The 20,757-nt window shown below is 34.3% G+C and overlaps 1 protein-coding gene across 1 annotated transcript in view; it reads left to right on the top strand.

Annotated features, from left to right (window-relative positions):
- LOC136032155 (nitric oxide synthase-like protein) overlaps nucleotides 1–20,757 on the top strand; it is a gene marked incomplete in the record, with an annotated part of 293,001 nt that overhangs the window by 256,910 nt on the left and 15,334 nt on the right. Inside the window, 4 exon segments of the mRNA XM_065712338.1 lie at nucleotides 3,097–3,294; nucleotides 4,986–5,155; nucleotides 7,491–7,701; nucleotides 12,905–12,992. Coding sequence (XP_065568410.1) covers nucleotides 3,097–3,294; nucleotides 4,986–5,155; nucleotides 7,491–7,701; nucleotides 12,905–12,992 — 667 coding nt within the window.

The raw sequence follows: 20,757 nt of genomic DNA, 5'->3' as shown, positions 1-20,757 counted from the left end.
GGGTTACTATTGAGCCGGGTCGCTCCTTACTACAGTTCGTTACCACGAACTGTTTGATACTTGCAAATACTCCTACTTAAAACCAGAAATTCCGAGTGCCATAAATATGAATATTAGTCCTCTGGCAAAATGCCCCTGTGAAGGGATCTTTCAGCAATCATTATAATACCTTTACATAAAAACCATTAAATAGCGATTACATAAATTAGTTACCAGCACTTTATTAATTTTTCTACATATTAACCTCATAGAATCCTTGTTCTCTCTTTTACGTGGACACCTCATGACAATCATGATGTCGTATCATCTTTAAGTATTTATAATCTTTGATCTGTATGCAATAAATAATATAATAGCTTCATCGTGGGATTTTAGTGTCTTCTAAGGCTCTTTCAATATTATGTGAGAAACTTATGACATTCTGGAGAGAAAAAAAAACGAAGCTATTTGACGACAGAGAGACTTCCTTCTTTAATGAGTTCCTGAATGACCAAAAAGAATGTAAAGTATTTTATTTAAGGTGAGTCTTCCAGAGACTAGTTGTCTTTGAAGAAGCTTTACGAGATTTTCCAAATTAATAAAATAAATTATTTACTGCAATCAGTTATGAACTATTTTTATCCTTTTAAATATGCGTTCACTTTCGGCCGAGTTTTTCTACGACTTTGGAACAATAACAAAATCATAGACAAATATAGGTACTATACTTAAGTTTCGATAAAAGAAAAAGCCAACCAAAAAGTTCATGGTAACGAACTGAAGTAAGGAGCGACCCGGCTCAATAGTAACCTAAACTCTAAAAAACGGAATTTGAAACCAATAGATACATCAAAAGAATTGTCATAGTTTTGATCAGACGATTTTGAGAAAAAAAGGAGCAGGGGAGTAGGCCTAGTTACCCTCTAATTTTTTGGTTACTTTAAAAGGCAACTAGAACTTTTAATTTTACGAACGTTTTTATTAGTAAAACTATACGTAATTTACGAATTAACTTACGTAATGAACTTCTAAATTTGCATGTTTTTATTACGTAAATTAGGGGGTTCGCCCCTTCGTCAATACCTTGCTCTTTACACTAAAGCTTAAATTGTATCCCAATTCCTTAAGAATGAGCCCCTGAATCACAAAAGCCGTAGAATAAATAGTGGAAATTAGTAAAATTACTTTAGCGTAAAGAGCGAGGTATTAGGAGGAGGTAGACCCCTCATATGGGTAATAATTTTTGTTCGTTTTAATTTTAATGTTGTTCCTTACTTTCAGTTGAAGGAACTTTTTTATATTTATTTTTCATTGCTCTTTAGAAACATACTAAAAAACCCTGCGCTCCCTTCATGGAAATTCTCTTACCCAAGACAAATTCCCCATTGAAAGTTCCCGCCGCATAACCCCCTCCCCTCAACTTCTTCCCACCCAACCAAAAAAATCCCCCTGAAAGTGTGTGTACACTCCCCAATAACCATTACTATGTGTAAACACTGGTCAAAGTTTGTAACTTGTAGCCCCTGCCAAGGGGACTGTGGGGGAATAACTCGTTCCCAAAGACATAGTTTTTAGGTTTTTTGACTATGCTGAATCAAATGGATATCTCAGAATTTTGATCCGGTGACTTTGGGGAAAAATGAGCGTGGGAGGGGGTCTAGGTAACCTCCAATTTATTTGGTTACTTAAAATGGCAACAGAGCTTTGAATTTCCGTTAGAATGATCCCTCCCACAACATTCTCGGACCTCTGGGTCGATACCATCACCCCTGGGGAAAAAAACAAAAAAAACAACAAATAAACACATATCCGTGATCTGTCTTGTGGCAAAAAATACAAAATGCCTCATTTTTGTTGATAGGAGCTTGAAACTTCTACTGTAGGGTTCTCTAATGCACTGAATCCGATGGTGTGATTTTTGTTAAGATTTTATTACTTTTAATGGGTATTTCCCTATTTTCTAAAATAAGGCAAATTTTCTCAGGATCGTAGCTTTTGATGGGTAAGATTAAACTTGATGAAACTTATAAATTTAAAATCAGCATTAAAATGCGATTCTTTTGATGTAACTATTGGTATGAAAATTCCATTTTTTAGATTTTCGGTTACTATTGAGCCGAGTCACTCCTTACTGCAGTTCGTTACCACGAACCGTTTGATAGCTTTAGAGGAAGCTTGCAAGCTGAGTTAGCTCTATGGAGGAGATTTTGGACACTGTCGGGAAACTTGGCACCAAAACATTTCATAACGTGCTTAAGAAAATGTGATAAGAATATTTCCCCCACTCTATATGAATTTTTGAAGATTGTCACTACTGAATTTCTGTCACTACGGCTACGTGCGAGGGGTTCTTTTTCTACCCTGAGATGAGTGAAATCTTATACCAGGAGTGCCTCAAGCCAGGAATGTCTTAATGGATTGGCCTTATTATCTATGCACAGGGATGTTTCAGTCAATGCAGAAGACTTTATGGAGAAACTACCCCACTATAAAAGAAAGGTGGCCTGATTTGATTTTATATTTTATGTATTTACAGTTATGTCTCAATAAAGATAAAGTTATTCTAAAAACTTTATTTTTTCTTCTTAACCAGTATTACCATCCCTCAGTCAAATTATCCATCCCCCTCCAAAATTTATCGCTGGGTTCACCCCTGGTTGAGCTCTATGGGAGCATGTTTGCCCACATGAAGTTTTTATTTAAAGGTTTCATTGGGTGGCGTGATGTCTTAACATTAAATAAAACTTGACACCTGTAAGAACTAAGTTTAGAAAACAAATATACAGACAATGATCCTTAGAGAGTGCATAAGAACAGACTCAAAACATATATGAGAATAAAAGATGTAATGGCTATCTTCGATTATTCATCCAACATAAGAAAAAACTTATATGTCTCTTTCACACTTCCAATTTTCTTTTAACCTTCCACTTAGAGCACGCCGTCAAATTTGAAAACAATGCTTCTTTGTGTTGGGGAGATTCCCGTAAAATTCTTGGCATCAAATTTTTGTCGGCGTAGAAAATCACATTTGCTGTAAAAACTAAAACTGTGGAAACGAATTTTTTGGGCTGAGAGAAGCGCAATTCTCTCAGATTTTTCATTCTTTCAGATTAGCAACTCTAAATGTTTCCTTGACCTGGAAGGACATTGAATGGAAGGAACCAATCGCATTTTTACCTGGTGATCACGTTGGTTTATTTGCAAAGAATCGGAAAGAAGTTGTTGAAGGGATCTATAGAAGGTTGAAAAATATGCCTGACAGAAACCAAACTATCCAAGTAGAGCTTCTAGAAGAAATTCCCACAATCGCAGGTAGATCCTTGCTGTTCAAATATTTTATTGTAATTGTATTTCAGGTATTTTTACAGAAAAAAAAAATCCTGAAAATTACGAAGAAAGAGTTACCAGCTTTGTACATGATATTCAATCTGTCCATCACAAATTTTGAAAACCGAACATCAATCTGATAATAATGTGATAACTAGACCAAAAGTACATTTTCTAAAGCCCACCCGTACACAGGTGGATGGGAATGATCTCCCCGGGACAGGTTATTTGATTGCTTCTTTTTTCGGGTTTTGACCCTATACTAGGGAAAAACTCTCCCATATCTGTCCCCTCCTTTTAAAGGTTTGACAAACCTTCACCAATATTCTCAATTATTATGCTCGAGAGTGGAATTTAGCTTGTCTCTATTGATGATGAGGGGAACATTCACGCAAGTTTTTTTTTCATTAGTAGTCTAATTGTTTCAATTACCTTCAGTTCGTGATTTCTTGTCAGTTTTTTTGGGTGCAAAATTTAGTTATTTAGGAGTTTTGAATCAATAAAATTATTTAGGATGGCTTTCTAATGGAATTTTAATTTTATCCTAATGATTTAATCAGATCCAACCTAGCATTTATGCTTTTTCGGTAATAAAATTTCTTCTTTTTTTAGGAATGTATCGTGTTTTTAGACAACAGAACTTGGGCACTCCCAAATACTATGGGTGTTCCAGAAATGTATGATTTAAATTTTCTGTTTAACAAAACCAGTCGTACCTCTAACTCCCTCCAGACAATTTAACTATTATTTTTCTAAGAATTTTCGAGGGAGAATATTCTTTAAAAATCTATAGCTATTTAATTGCCAAAACGAAAGTACTGATCAATTTTCAAAAAAAAAAAATAGTTTATACAAAATCTATCTTTTGTTCATATTTCATGGTTTGGGAGATTGTCGATGAATTTTGAAGGCACGTCCGAATATCCTCAGAAGTGGCTTTGTCCCAACAAAGACACGCAAAACACCCGATATAATCTTTCCTTCTGTGATAGATTATCGCTATAAAAAAAAAAAAAATTGTGACCGGCGTTTGTACTACCCATCCCAGTTATCTCCCCTTGTTGGCAAATCCGAAATATTAGTCATAACACCTTTAAAATCCACCATTTTTGTGGAAACCAAAATAAAAAAAGGAAAAACTGGGTCTGAGGAGGGGGGATTTTACTCTAAGAGTGAACATTCATGCACTGTTCGAAATGAAAACATGCAAGCTGTAGATCAAAAGCTGTAGGGCAAAGGTGGGAAGCACCCAAAATGGTATTTTATGTAGTACTTACTTTGTTTTCTTGATTAATTGAATATGCGCAGCATTTTTTAGCGCTTTAATAAGAAACTCGAAGCAGCGTCGTGTTAATGTGTCCACTAAATGGTATCTTGCTATCTTCTCCCATTACAGGCGATCATTACGAAACAATGAGGGTGCTAATTTGTTAGTTGGGGTAACTTTAAGGTTGGCATCCTATAATGTATATCACAGTTTATCTTTTAACACATTATTTTTATTCACATCAGCTCTCTCCTTCCCGAACTTGAATTTACATTTTAAGAAATTAAAATTTCCATAAAATAGAAGGTGAAAACTAAGGTTAGGAAAATCCTTGCAGACACTCGAAATGATTGCTAATCGGAAATTATTTTACAATATTTTCCTAAATTTGTACATCTTCTCTTTTCAGGGCCGAAGTTTGTCTGGAATCCTCATGGAAAACTCCCCAGTGCTACACTTGATGAATTATTTTACAGTTTCTTAGATATCACAACCCCTCCTACGCAACAGCTCTTAAGCGTCTTTTCCCATAGGGCAGAAAAAGAGGACGAAAAGAAAAAGCTACAAATGCTCGCAACAGTAAGATTCTATATCACTCAAGATTTCTTTTTTATCAGAAATAAAACAACACAAGGATCAACAAATATAAGTCGGAATTTTCCGTTTTCTCTTCTGATTTTGATATATTGTTTATTTTTAATTTAGATTAAGTACAAACAGTCAGTGTATACAATGGAAAGGAAATTTCTAGAAAGAGCTTAATGAATCATGAGGCATCATAATAAATTCCTTAATGGCTTTCTTTTGTGGCAAATTTCTTCAATAATTTGTAGGTTTTTATATAAGGTGGTTAGATTTTGAACTGACTGCGTATCTCATCTCTTTTTCTGAATTTTATCCGGCCAAGATTATTGTTTTCGGCACAAAATGACCGAAAATGGTATTTTATTGTGGTGTCATCCCTTTTGTTGCCTACAAAAAGTAGCAGAAGTCAGAGTTACCATGAAAAGCATGGTTTCTCATCATACAAGTACGCAGGGTTTCTTTTTAAGCCTGTCCATCTCCAGGAAATATCAGGGTTTTCACGATTTTCCCTATAGTTTCTTATAGTTTGTATATAATCTGTCTGCTCAGGCGGTTATACAGTTTATTATTTAATGTTGGTTATGCTATAATATTGCTGTTTTTAAGCCGTTTTTTGAGTTTTTTCATATTTAATTTAGTTGGTGCTCAAAAGAAAATGTGTAGTGTTCTAAATCAAAACGTTCTTATCGTACTGAATCTTTTACTTGATTTGAGTCGAAGATTTTTGAAAGCCTACTTTAGGACTAGAATTTGTGATAGATTTGAAAATGTACTAAGATAAATTCAAATTAGAAATTTGATGAACTTATTTAAGCTCTCCCCCTGGCCATCCTATAAGTAGCTTCCTACTGCCAGAAATTAATTTCATGAAAAAAAATTGTTTTAATCATTTTTTATTTCAAACTACATAATTATGAAATTAAATAGCCCCAGACTTTTCGATGTTTTTCCCAAACATCTTCGGAAACCATTTTTCCAAACTGTATTTGGGACAGGGAAATTAGCAGCCAACCTCAATAATGACCTGGTAATGAGCTATACATTCGTCTTTTTTGACTAACGAGATTCTTTTTTAAACTAAGGAAGAAACGAGCAATAATCAGAAATTGATAGTGACATCGTTAAAGGTAATTAATATTTATAACACGAAAAAGCCCAAAATTACAATAAAAACACGAAAAAGGAGTGCTTGTTAACGTGGTTTTTGGCTTCCTGCATTTCATTAGGAATTTTCCCCCCTAATTTCATCTCAGTCTCTATGGATTGGGCAGAGCCTTCACTGGGCAAGAGGTAGTATGAGGAGGGGGATGTGGTATGTAATCTCATCTCACATTTCAGACATGAGCTCAACCACTTTGAATAGTGTCGAAAACCGATTTTATGGGAGCATTAGTAAAATGAACCGAAATCATTTCGATGGGTCGTACGATGTACTGCAATTTAGTCATAAATGGGTGCATATATATATATATATATATATATATATATATATATATATATATATATATATATATATATATATATATATATATATATATATATATATATGCACCCATTTATGACTAAATTATAAATTATGACTAAATAAATATATCAGTTATGGAAAATCAAAAACATGGTTAACTAGAAAAATCAGTTTTGTCTTTTAAATTATTAGGACCCCAGCGCATACTATTGCCCTTCCATCCTAAATTTTGAACAATATCTTTTTTTGGTCTTTCATTGAAAAATAGCCCTTTTTCGTATTTAAATAAGCTGAAAAAAGAGCAAAATTGCCCCCCTAGATTTTGAAAAGTGCATTTTATCCCTCCCCCTCCCAAACGCACACATTTTTGTGAATTTCCACCCTGTTAACAGGTGAAAATTGTGCTATCTTAATGGATATTAGAGGCTATAGTACTTAGAGGGGCTGTAAATCTGGTTCCCATTAAATTTTTTTTTGGGCTTACTATGTAAGTACTACTTACTTGCTATTAAATACGAATGAAGTATTGCCCGAGAAGCAGTTATTTGTCTTGGCTGCTTCAACGCTTTTAATTAATCCCAAATCATCTGGTATTTTTGGATCGACAGAATAAACCAAAACCTATCCTCCAAGAGTGTAATTTACCATGCATACCATCAAAAGATAACCCAGCCGTGTGATGGTTTTGTGTGAAGCGTTCGAAGCATTGCCTAGTGTTTCTAGTATCCCAAAGTTTTTAGAGTTTCCCCCCCCCCCCAAAAAAATCAAGCTGTCTGAAATATGCTGAAAATTAACATTAAAGAAAATGAATAATTTTTATTTCTTTATTAATAAACTAATAATTAATTATTTACATATTTATAGAACACTGCCGAATATGATGCATGGAAATATGGAAAATGGCCTCATATGCTTGAAGTATTTGAAGAATTTCCATCGGTATCCATTGACGCAGCTTTACTAGTTTCTCTCCTGCCATTGCTTCAACCAAGATTTTACTCTGTTTCTTCAAGTCTCGTTTATTTTCCAGAAGAAGTACACCTTACAGTTGGTGTTCTTCAATTTCGCTCCCAAGGTTAGATTTTTTTACTTCCATTTCTGCTTTAATAAAGTACTGAGATCGGAAGTACTAAAGCAAGATCTCATTCCAGCTTGTGTATTTAATAGCTGAAGTGCATGAATTAGTGGAGTAAATCTACTCTGGTGTGGTTTTATGTGAAAATTTTCAATTAAAAAAAAACACTATAAAATGATGGAACCTGCTAGGGTTGAAGTCTACAGGGACTCGCCAACAACAGCCAAAATAATATTTTTACAATGAATTACTGTTGTTGTTTAAATAATTGCAAACAAAAGTCTCCTGCAACGTCTCATTTTTTAAGCAATATATGAAATTGTCAAATTTTCACGATTTTTGAGCCAAATATCCACACCAACCTTGTATTGGCAACCCTGTATTACTTAGTTATTTCCAGCCTCATATAATAGAAAAGTTTCTTTTAAGGGTGGCTGTGTGCTATAATAGTTCATATCAAAAATGGCAAATTCTCAGCATAGATGTTGTAAAACTAAGCCTGATAAATTTCATTATATTTACAGACCTTTTATATTAAAATCGTATAAAAGGGGGAAAACCTTACTTTCCGTATTTCGGGTGCAAAGTCGGTAATCCAGATAAAAATTTGACTCCTCGCGTGTGCTGTGTAAGCTGAAATGTAGCTCTTGTTCAGTGGATATAGGACATCAGAAACTCTGTCATTTGCTGTCCCTCTGTTGAGGCGGGAACCTTCAAATTATTTGACGACTGTTACTTCTGTCTAACGAACACAGAAGCAAATTTAAAAAGCCGAGTGAATAAAATTAATATCCTAATATACCATCTGCACTCCAACCTGTCCCTCGTGGGGAAAGCTTATCGATACTATTTCAACCGTTAAAATGCAAATATATTGACGCTCAAGAGGTGAATGACACAGAAGACGCATCCGAAATCGATATAGCTGAAAATGGTGATTTTGATGTGACTTTAGACCTGAGAGTTTGAGCAAACACTATTTTACTCTTCAATCAAAGTGTAATTATTTAGTGTGGGATCTGGCCATATCGAGACAAAAGGCAGAACTTATCAGTTGTAGACTGCAAGAGGGAAATGTGTTGGCAGGTGGAACAGAGCTAAATATTTTGGAAAAAGAAATATGCTTTACTCAGTGTTTTACAAAACGGAAGGTTCAGTGTGTTTGTTTTGATTTAAGTAGATTAATGAAATACCTAGATATTGAGCATGAAGTATCAGAACTACGCCTTTCCACAGACTCTTCCAAATATAGCTTCAAAGCTGTATTGCTTCATAGTGGGAACAGGAAATCATCTATACCAGATGGTTATTCAGCTTCGATGATAGAAATTTGTAAAATTATGGCACCTATTCTAAATGCTATTATATACGTAGAATTCAGTTGCCAAATTTATGGTTATTTAAAGATCCATAAAGTTTATTTATAGATATTAAAGATAATGGGTCTTCAAGGTGGATACACAAACATTTTTTTTCATCCTGGAACTACCAGTATTAAGTATACTCCCCTCATTGAATCAGAAAAAGTTCTTCCTCCTCCACTTTATATCCAATTAGAACTTATGAAAAAAATTGTGAAGACCATGGACAAAGAAGGTGAGGGATTTTTAAAAAGAATTTTTGCATATTTAATTGAAGCTAAGCTTAAAGAAGGTATTTTTAGTCAACCTCAAGTCAGAAAAAAGATTTACGACTCTGTTTTTAAAGGGGAGCTAAATAAAAAGGAAGTAGCAGCTTGGAAATCATTTATGAAAGTGGTAAAAATCTTATTAGGACACAAGAAAGACAACAATTATTAAATCTTGATAGAAGAGCTTCTTAAGTCTTACTAAACAATGGGGACTAAAATGCCACTCGAAACCCACTTTTTACATTCATTTTTGGAATTTTTTTTTCATGAAGTCTTGCCATTGATCAGGACAATCAATGGGAAAGATTATATTAGTGCATTAGGACTCTAAAAACTTGATATAAAAGTCATTTCGAACCAGCTTTGTTAAGTGACTACTACTGGTTTCTAAAGAAAGAATATTTCACGCCACATAAAAGAAGAAAGTGAAGAATACACATAAAAGAAGAATCATTCTATTGTATTTACTTAATGTTTAGTCGTTCGATCTTCTACTTTTTTTAAAAATATGTATATCATCCCCAGTAAAATAGCATTCCATGATAAGTTAGTGAAATTAATATAGTTAAAGAATTGTGTTTAAAATGCTTTTTCAGCTTTTTCCAGTGCTGGTAAGATAGTCATAATAAACAGAAACTCTAAGTGCTACAATTTCAGTGCTATAATTTTAAATTATATACTTCAAAATTGGTTATCAACAGTCGATTCCGTTTTTGTTAGGAAAAAAAAGTAAAAATTTGTCTACTAGTAAATCTATGGTGATTTTGAGTTGAAATTTTCAATTATATAATCTGACCTGAAACGAAGAATAGTCTAGTTCATATAAGAAACTTGGAATTAGCGCTCGGCATAAGAAGAATTATTATAAATTGTTATAAAATTGCTGTAAATAATGTAGAAAAAATAATGCAATTAAATAATGCAGTTAATTTAATAAAACTCGGCACGGAATATTTAAGGAAAGTACAAGTGAATAATCTATTTCCAAAAGGATGGTTTTGGGCTTATGGAGAATTAAAAAAAAAAGTTAAATAAATTTTTCACAAGTTGCCTGTACTAACTGCAATAGTTAACGCCAAAGAGACATTTTCATGAGGGACATTCGAAAAACTTTTCAAAGGAACTTTCAATACATGAATATTAAACTTGTATTTCAGCGCCAAAATCACGTCAAAATGACAAAAAGTAGTAAAATGTAAAAGTATTACTAGACCTAAGTCAAAAAATAACAAAATGAAAAGGTCAGTCAACTGAATAAAAACGCAATGCTTGCATGCAAGCTAAACTCGTAGTCCAATGGTAACGAATCTTATATGTGAAAGCTTGATCTTGTAGTTGAATCACTCAGTCTGATACTGGCCCTAATACTTGACACTCTCCCCAGAAAAAAAGGCTGGCGCTGAAGAAAACCCTTTTCTGAATCCAATTTTGTTTGGAGTGTTTGGAACTGAGCCATTTGGAGTGCTTTTTTTTTTAGCTGCCACTAATTTAATGGATAATTCACTTTGACACAAGTGTCAAATATGATTTACTCATTTAGTTAAATTACTTACCTAAATTGGTCAATTTATCGGGAAAACTATTCCTAAGCTTTTGCAGATGCATTAATTAGCCCTTTGTCTTATTTATCATCTATCTACTTGTTACTTAAATGCTATCAGTATAATTGTCTAATTACTATCTTTATGTTATTGCATATAATTGTTTGTTTTACTGACATTGGTATTATTTAACTATTCACCTAAAGTTTTGATTTAGTAAAATGTCCAAGAAACGTTATTTTAAATTATGAATGCATAAATATTAAACTAGCAGTACAGCCCCAAAATCATGTCAAAATGAAAAAAAGTAGTAAAATTTAAAATCATTACTAGACTAAATCGAAAAATTAGAAAATGGGAAGGTCAGTTGGGTGAGTCAACTTACTGAAAATGCAATGTTTGCATACAAGCTAAATTCATAATGCAATGGTAACGAGCCTTATATGTGGAAGCTTGATCTTGTACTTGAATCACTCGGTCTGACACTGGCCCTATTACTTGACACTCTCCCCAGAAAAAAGGCTGGAACTGAAGAAAACCCTTTTCTGAATCCAGCTTTGTTTAACTGCGCCATTTGAAGTGTTTTTTTTTTTTTTTAGCTGCCACTAATTTTAACAGATAATTCGCTTCGACACATGTTCAAATAAGATTTATGTATTTGGTTAAAATATTTAGCTAAATTGTTTAATTTATCGGGAAAACTATTCCTAAGCTTTTACAGATGTATTGTTTAGCCCTTTGTCTCATTTATTATTTATCTGCTTGTTACTTAAGTGATATCAGTATTATTGTCTAATTACTATCATTATGTTATTACATATAATTGTTTGTTTTACTGACATTGGTATTATTTAACTATTCACCTAAAGTTTTGCTTTAGTAAAATCTCCAAGGAACTGTATTTTAAGTTACGAATAGGTTTTTACTAATCTTTTAACTAATTAATGACCTCAAGTCTCTTGGCAATGCTGTTAGTACTATCTAGCTTAACAATAACTAATGTTACTCTTGAAAATTTAAAAACCCAATCCTCAGCTTCATCAAGTCTCTTGGCAATGCTGTTAGTACTATCTAGCTTAACAATAACTAATGTTACTCTTGAAAATTTTAAAACCCAATCCTCAGCTTCATCAAGTCTCTTGGCAATGCTGTTAGTACTATCTAGCTTAACAATAACTAATGTTACTCTTGAAAATTTTAAAACCCAATCCTCAGCTTCATTAAGAATTGTCATCTATAAATGATAATTTTTAAAAAGGTAATTTTTAAAGAAGCAAAGAGCGAAGTTGAAACTTAAAACAAACAAAAATCATTGCTTCAGAGACTACACAAAGATATGCCTACAAAAACAGCTCAAACAAGCTGACCTGTGATGTTTCTTAACGTTTGTAAACTTATGAGAATTAGTCCTTTGCTGAAAACACAATACCAACATTAAAACACTATTCCATAAGCTACCTACAGAAAATAAAAGACTAATTGAGAAGGGTCCCAATAGTATTCACTGGCCATGGTATTTATTACTTTTAGTACACAACTGTGTTTCTCTAAAAATTTCTGGATAATATATAATTTTACTTTGGCTATGTGATAGCTAAACAGCATTGAAAAAGGCTCCATAATTTATCCTCCCTCCCAAACAATAAAAAGGAGTACAAATCGCGAATGCATCGACCGTTGAGCTTCACAAATACTCCAGACTGCACTGTGAGTTACAAAATAGGCTTAATGATTAAAATTTTATTTTAAAGAAGACGTTATTCTTGGGATGGTTTTCAAGGAGGATTTTTTGAGGTAATACCACAAAAAGCCCCATTCTGAGACGATTTCCTTTTTATTAAATTTTTTATGATCCATTTTTAACCTTAGATAACGTGGCTTCCTCGACATCCCCCACATGACGCTCGTTACAGGTATCCTGTTTCTTATTTAGATGGCATCTCTGTTCCAAACAGAATTTATTGAAGAAACTTATAAGCTATAAGTTTGTCCAAGGTTAACAATAGGTCAAAATCTCTCGTCTATCTTTCAGGTGATAATGGCCCTCTTCACTACGGTGTTTGTTCTAATTACCTATTGAATTCAAAGAAAGGCGATGTTATTTCAGCATTTTTCAGAAGGTTAGTAGATATGTATCAATCATTAAATAGAATTTTGCTGACCGTAGACATTAGTATTTTAACATTTAGTTGTTTTTCTTATATCTTTACACATTATGTAAAATTTGTTCCGCAAAAGGTAGCATGTAATTAGTTTTGACCTTGCTTAATGCATGGTCAATAGTCGAGGGATTTAGTGTTTCATATATTCTGCCACTTCTCTAAATTAATTAAAATTGTGCTTAATTAATGTTTTCTGAATGCATACAAAGGAAAGCTAAATTACAGAGCAAGAACGTAAAATCACAGAGCCTGAGCCTTTGAATTGTGGAACATCTCAAACTCTAATTCTAGGTGCCACAGAGTATCCATAATGTTCTATGACCTGATCGTCAATATGTTTTATTTTCATATCATGGTTGCAGCACAGCAACGGAGGTTAATAAGAGTTAACCACAGCCCATAGTAGCCGAAAATTAAAAAGCAGCTTTTAAATAAATTTCCAAAAGTTAAAGGATTTCCCTTGTGACAGATATTCGGGGAAAGTAACTAGTATCCATGTTAAAATACAAAGCAAAAAATAGTGGCAAGAACTAACTTATGGGAATTTCAAAAAGAAAAGTTGAAAGCACTCGAAAACAGCAGGTCAGAATAAAAAAAAATTCACTCAAATTTGTGTGTTCGGAAACCCTTTAGTAGAGACATTCAGCCCCCTCTCCCCATTGAATGCCACAGTAAATCACGCTTTAGCCCGTGTGTCACTGATGCGTCCTTTTTATCGTTCTTTATTGTGGAAAACGCTATCGGGATACCGGGACATTATAGGGAGCTGTTTAAGTACTCATTGTGGAAGTATTGTCGATAGCTAGGTCTTTTTCGTAAACTCGCCTTCATATTACTAAACAAAAAGGCAATTTTTCACAAAAAGTGTATGTTCTGGTGTCATATCTTTATCGACTCTGTTAAATGAGCGACTGCGTCTGTATGTATATATAGCTTTTTTCTTGAAAACGAATCCATATTTTTTTTTAAATTGGCACCTCGGGATTTTCTGGATTGAAAAACAAATATAAACAGGTCAAGAGTTGGATGAAATTGTTTAGAGTCTTAATTTTGTAAAAAAGAAAACTCATGTGAATGCCTTCATATTTATTTACATATCAAGAGCATAAATTACACGATTCCCCCCCCCCAGGATTGGACGGATGGTTTTTAGAATTTGTGACGCACACAAAATTACAAAAGATGACAAATGACTGAACAGCTAAAGAAAAAGGCATGTAACAAGAAACAGCAAAAATATTAATTCAACTGAGGTTTCTGATTTGCAACCCTGGCTTGAAACTAAAGACTAAAGAGATGATTGTACCTTACCTTAGACTTCAGTTCCTCGTGTGCCACTAGAGGCACCCAGGGTATCCAAAAAGAGCCACCAATCATTCCTTATCGGTGCTGCTGCCCAGATGTCTTCCCGTTGGGGTTGAACTGAAGAATTGATAAACTTCAGGTCCCGCTAGTATGTACGACAAAGTGTACTTTTTGGCTATCCTCTACTTCGGGTTGCCTCTGGTTGCCACTCGATTACCGTTCTGGGGAGTCTATCTTCCGCCATACGGATAAAGTGTCCCAAGTAGCGCCATCTTCGTTGGGTATGATATCTGCTACCAGGGGCTGATGCGTGATAGAGCGAACTGTCTGGTTAGTTATGTGGTCCCTCCAGTTAATATTCAGTATCCTGCGAAGACAATTGTTCTCGAAAGCGACAATCCTCTTTTCTTGCTGTTGGTTCATTTTCCAGCATTCACAGCTATAGAGGAAAGCAGAGAGGACGTTACTGTTGAACAGCCTCAATTTCAGCATCTGGGAGTACTTTTTTGATTGCCAAAACTTGCTTTAGTCGATTGAAAGCTCAACTGGCTTGTCCAATCCTAGACTGTACCTCCTTTTCGCTTGATCCAGTTCGTTCGACTGTACTTCTGACGTATCTGAATTCCACAACCTGCTTTACTGAATCGTCCCCGCACTTTATGCCAAGTGGTGATTCGCTGTTTGCCATGCCTTTTTATTGTCCCAACTAATCTTCAATCACAAAAGACTTGCTTTCTTTCGTATTACATCGAAAAACTCCTGTAGCCTTTCCTTGTTTGCCTCAATCAAGGTTTTGTCGTCAGCAAACTCAAGATCTGCTAGTCATTTACTATCGCATATTTTGGATCCCAAACCCTGTGCAATAGGGAAGCACATAATCGATAACAAGGACAAAAAGCAGGAAGAGAGGACACATCCCTGTTTGACCCCAGAATTAATACTGAAATACCTTGTATTTTCTTCATGGGTCAGAGCGTAGCACTCCGTGTTTTCGTATAGCGCAATTATCAGGGACACCAGTTGTGTTGTTATAATTATGCAACAACACAATTAAAGCAAAGATTTAATGAATGGGGAGAAGCTGGGAAAAATATTTTTTTATATATATGAACGTCATGCAAAATCACACGTGATTTTGAATTAATCCAAACAGATAAAGAAAATGTTTGGAATAATTCCTGACGTAAGGAGGGGCGGATTGAAGCGCAACAAGATCTTCGGTCAGAAGATATGTGGTAACAATCATCACAAAGGATCCTAAATGAAAATAACGGACTACGAAATAGACCATTATTGCACTAATAGATAGTCGATCACAACGGTACGTTAGATTATCGTGTGTGAGTCTGTGAAGAATATACCAGAAGGAGGAATTAGTTTTTTAGTATCTATGGCATGTACAAAATTACACATGATGGCAAATTATTTTAAACAGCTAAAGAAAAAGTCACAAAACAAGAGACTGCGAAAATGACATTGAATTACTAACAAAAACTTTACTTAAAATTAAAAAAAGAAAGGAAATAATAAATGAAAAATAAAATCAAATATGTAATAAGAACGCGGATTTTTTCAGCCAGTAGCAAAAATATGAAAACGAAAAACAAGCAAATATTTCGACAAGGACCTCCACCAGATCACAGATTTTACGGATTTTCTGGCATATTTGAACACTTTTTATTCCAATCCTCAATTTACAATAGAACTGGAAGATTCAGGAAAGCTCTCTTTCTTGGATATTTTAATTATAAAAATGTTCCTAGTCTTAGATTGTCTACAAAGTCCCGTGTTCATGTGGGAAGTTTTACGTCGTTAATACCCACCAGCAACTGAAGGAATGATTGCATGAACACAAAACTTCAATAGATAAGTCCCTCAGATTTGAAAATAAAAACTTTGATTCTGCTTTAGCCCTCCATTTTATTGAAATCCCTGATCATTCAGCTCTTTGAAGAGGTGACTTTAATATCTACTGTAAATGGCCTATCACAATCTTTTAGAGAGGCAATTGAAATCAAAAGACGTATAAAAAGAAATTTTGCTATATATAGAGATACAGGAGATATTTCCTTTGAGCCCAATTAGTAATAAATTGATACTAAAAGACTTAATCAATATTTTGGCCCAGTTAAATTTGAGATAACTTGTCCGCATATCTAATGAAAATCAAAGTTGCAGGCAGGCAAAATCTATTGTAATGCAGAAATACTGGTCCAATGAGATCGGTGAATTGTCTTTCATTTATTTCTGACTGGTTCATTGATTCCGTATCTTTTCCCTTCTTTAGGAGTTCACTTCAAAATTTTAGATTTTGTTTTTGTTTGTTTTTTCTTCTGAGCACTGAGGACGACTTGGTGGAGATCCTTGTCTAAATATTTGCTTGTTTTTCGTTTATATTTTGCTACTACCCGATAAAATCCTCGTTCTTCTAACCTGTTTGATTTTATTTTTCATTTATTATATGCTTTCTTTTTCATACGTCATGTATAGCCAGTATGGTCTTGAAGTGCATATATGTATTTACTTAAAAACTAAGGAATAACACAGTAATTATGATATTGTCTGACTTAAATATTTAAGTAGTTGCAACAGTACAAAGAAAAGGTTATTTTAGCGTTTGTAAAGGATAAACAGGAAGGAGAAACTGGATTCACACCGGAACTTCCTAAGTCAACTGAAATTATTGATTTGCCACCCATGCCTTGACACTATAGAATGGAATAATAATTATGCCAATACGTAGGCCTAATAAACGTATTTCAGAGGGCATAGGCAATATAGCATTCCTTGCTGTTACATTATTATATAACAATGCAATTAAGTCAAAAATTTTATGACTGGAGAAAAGCTGGAGAAATTTTTTTTTTGGTATCAATGACGTTATATGGAATTCCACATGATTTTGAATGAATCTGAACAGCTAAGGCAATAGGTATGGAAAATACCTAAGTCGATCATGCACAAAAATGAAGTGGAACTAGATGTGCAGCTAAAAGACACGTGATAACAAGCATCATAGTGAATCCGAAATGAGAATAATGGACAAAGAAACCTGTGGCTAGAAGATACGTGACAGGGATGATCACATCGAATCGTGAACGAGATCCGCGTTTAGAAGCACAATGAGTCCCAGGAAAAAAAAATCCAATAAAATGAATGATGCTTTGATGTATTAATAGGAATGATATATTAGATTCAAGCCAAAATTTAATAATACAATTGAGAATGCTGATTTGACACCTCATTACTTAAACCTAAAAATAGCATGATGATTATGCTAATGCGTAATTATATAATCAATATATACAAGCCTGCGGTATACTGATTGCCGAGGCCTGGGAGAAACCCTTGCTTCCAGTATTTATTTTCTATATGACGGTATACTATATGAAATCATGCTATAATCCTCCTAGTAAAGAGCAATAGCTTGAAAAAACTGGTTCACTTTTTACTAAATTTCAGCGCCCATTAATGACTAAACATAACGTAAAAGACTAAACACTAACATAAAGACTAAACAAGAAAAGAAAAAATAGAGACACATTTCTGCTTCCCATGCGAAAAAGTGATTTTCCTTGTTGGTCAAGTTAGAAGAATTATAATTCTTCTAATTGGTGTTTTCAGCTATGACTATTCCAAAAGTGCAGTTTTTATTTTGATCAAACACCATTTTTGTGGGACTCCAGGCTATTTTGTGAAATTTCCATTATTTGCGTAGCAAACTTTTGTCATTAAGATTCTTTGGCTGGCTGTATGGTTTTGAATAAATATTAAAGAAAGTATTGTCTGGGAAGCAATTTTTTACCCTAAAAATCAGTAAAAGTCTCTACCAAGATAATCTTTTAAAAAACAGCTTATAGCAACAGTAGAAAAAGTGGAACATTGAAAGAAAAATTAAGCTCAAATAACTTCTGAAGATGCAACAACAAGAGCATATTACAACGAGATATTAAATTAAAAAAAAACAAGTTTTTTAAATGAAAGTAAGGAGCGACATTAAAACTTAAAACGAACAGAAATTACTCCGTATATGAAAGGGGCTTTTCCTTCTCAACTTCCCGCTCTTTACGCTAAAGTTTGACTCTTTCTCTTAACTCTACATTTTGAAACAGTAAAAAACTTTAGCGTAAAGAGCGGGGCGTTGAGAAGGAAAAGCCCCTTTCATATACGGAGTAATTTCTGTTCGTTTTAAGTTTTAATGTCGCTCCTTACTTTCATTTAAAAAACTTGTTTTTTTATTTAATTTCTGAACGTTTTTGAATCAATGCATGTCTTGATTTTGGCTCTCCGCAGAGGAATAATTAAAACGAAATTTGTATATTTATTTGTTTTGGCTAAATGGCTTTCTTATAATTTTGATCGAATGATTTTGAGAAAAAAAGAGCGGGGGAGGAAGCCTAGTTGCCCTCCGATTTTCGGTTAATTAAAAAGGCAACTAGAACTTTTAATTTTTTAGGAATAGTTTTATAAGTAAAAGATATACATAACTTATAAATTAGCTTACGTAAAGAACTTTTGTATTCTCATGTTTTTATTACATATATGAGGGGGTTCGCCCCCTCTTAAGTACCTCGCTCTTTACACTAAAGCTTAAATTTTGTCCCAATTCATTAAGAATGACCCCTGAATCACAAAACCCACAGAATAAATAGTTGAAGTTACTAAAAATACTTTAGCGTAAAGAGCGAGGTATTAGGAGGAGGTGAGCCCCTCATATGGGTAATAATTTCTGTTCGTTTTAAGTTTTAATGCTGCTGCTTACTTCCAGCTGAAAAAAAAACTTTTTCATATTTATTTTTTCATCGTTTTTTTTTTAAGTAATGCTAGTAAATCCTGCGCTTCCTTCATGGAAATTTTCTTCCCCCATGACAAATTCCTCGACGTTCCCCCGGCATATCCCCCTCTTCTCAACCCCTGCCTCCAACCAAAAAATCCTCCTGAAAACGCCTGTACACTTCTCAATAACACATTACTATATGTGAGCACTGGTCAAGGTTTTGAGCTTGTAGCCCCTCACACGGGGACTGTGAGGGAGTAATTCTTCCCCAAAGGCATAGTTATAAGGTTTTTTGACTACGATGAATAAAATGGCTATCTCAGAATTTTAAACTGTTGACTTTGGGAAAATAATTAGCGTGGGAGGGGGCCTAGGTGCCCTCCAATTTTTTTTGGTCACTTAAAAAGGGCACTAGAACTTTTAATTTCCGTTATAATGAGCCCTCTCGCAAAATTCTAGGACAACTGGGTCGATACGATCACCCCTGGGAAAAAAAGAAACAAAAAAACAAAAAAACAAACAAACAAATAAACACGCATCCGTGATCTGCCTTCTGGCAATAAATATAAATTTCCACATTTTTGTAGATAGGAGCTTGAAACTTCTGCAGTAGGGTTCTCTGATACGCTGAATCTGATGGTGTGATTTTCGTTAAGATTCTATGACTTTTAGGGACTGTTTCCCCCTATTTTCTAAAATGACGCAAATTTTCTCAGGCTCTTAACTTTTGATGGGTAAGCCTAACTTGATGAGACTTATATATTTAAAATCAGCATTAAAATGCGATTCTTTTGATGTAGCTATTGGTACCAAAATTCCATTTTTTAGAGTTTTGGTTACTATTGAGCCGGGTCGCTCCTTACTACAGTTCGTTACCACGAACTGTTTGACAAATATTAAAATTTTATCATTCAAACTTCAAGGAGGAATGGCAACTTCATGTCAAAGGGCACAATTCGGAGTTTTTCTGTTGACCTTTCCTTTAATTCAAGGATAAATAACAGAGGGTTGTCGACGTGGCATTGACCCAAAACGAATGTATTTCACGGATGCAATGGAAGGCCCAGTAGAAAGTTTAGGTACTTATCTAGCCCTGAACAAATACGAAATTTTCTGATTTTATAAATCAATGCACTACTGGTGAAATGTAGTAAACGCTCGGGAGTGCAATTCCTGAGGACAAAGGAGCCAAAATACTGTTTAATTAATCTCAACTTCAAGGCATCCAATTTTGCGCAACTCAGACGTTGACCAGAAATAACTTGGTCAACTACAAGAAGCCTTCAGATTCTCGAATCACCTCTGTTGGTAAGACCGAGATACTTTAGTTTCGACACAGGAAACATCTAGTCTCACTTATTCTTGACGAATAAAGATTGTGCATGGGGTGAGGTTTTAGGTAACGAGGTAGTTTCAAAAACAAGAAACTTGGTTTTGGCTGGATTTACAATCTGGCTGATATTTGCGTATCCTTTGAGTAGAAAATTAATATTTGTATGTAGACCAATAAGCGAAGTTCCGATAAAGACCACAACATCAGAATAGCACAAAAGGCTCACTCCCTCCCATGCACGGAAAAAATTAGGATAAATGTCAAGTTGTGCTAGATGTTGGCACGGTGAACAGAACCAAGCATAAATC

This window comes from Artemia franciscana, chromosome 10 (genome assembly GCF_032884065.1).
Source record: "Artemia franciscana chromosome 10, ASM3288406v1, whole genome shotgun sequence".
Classification (NCBI taxonomy): Eukaryota; Metazoa; Arthropoda; class Branchiopoda; order Anostraca; family Artemiidae; genus Artemia; species Artemia franciscana.
The sequence above is the reverse complement of the archived record's forward strand: the minus strand, read 5'-3'. Positions and strand labels throughout refer to the sequence as shown.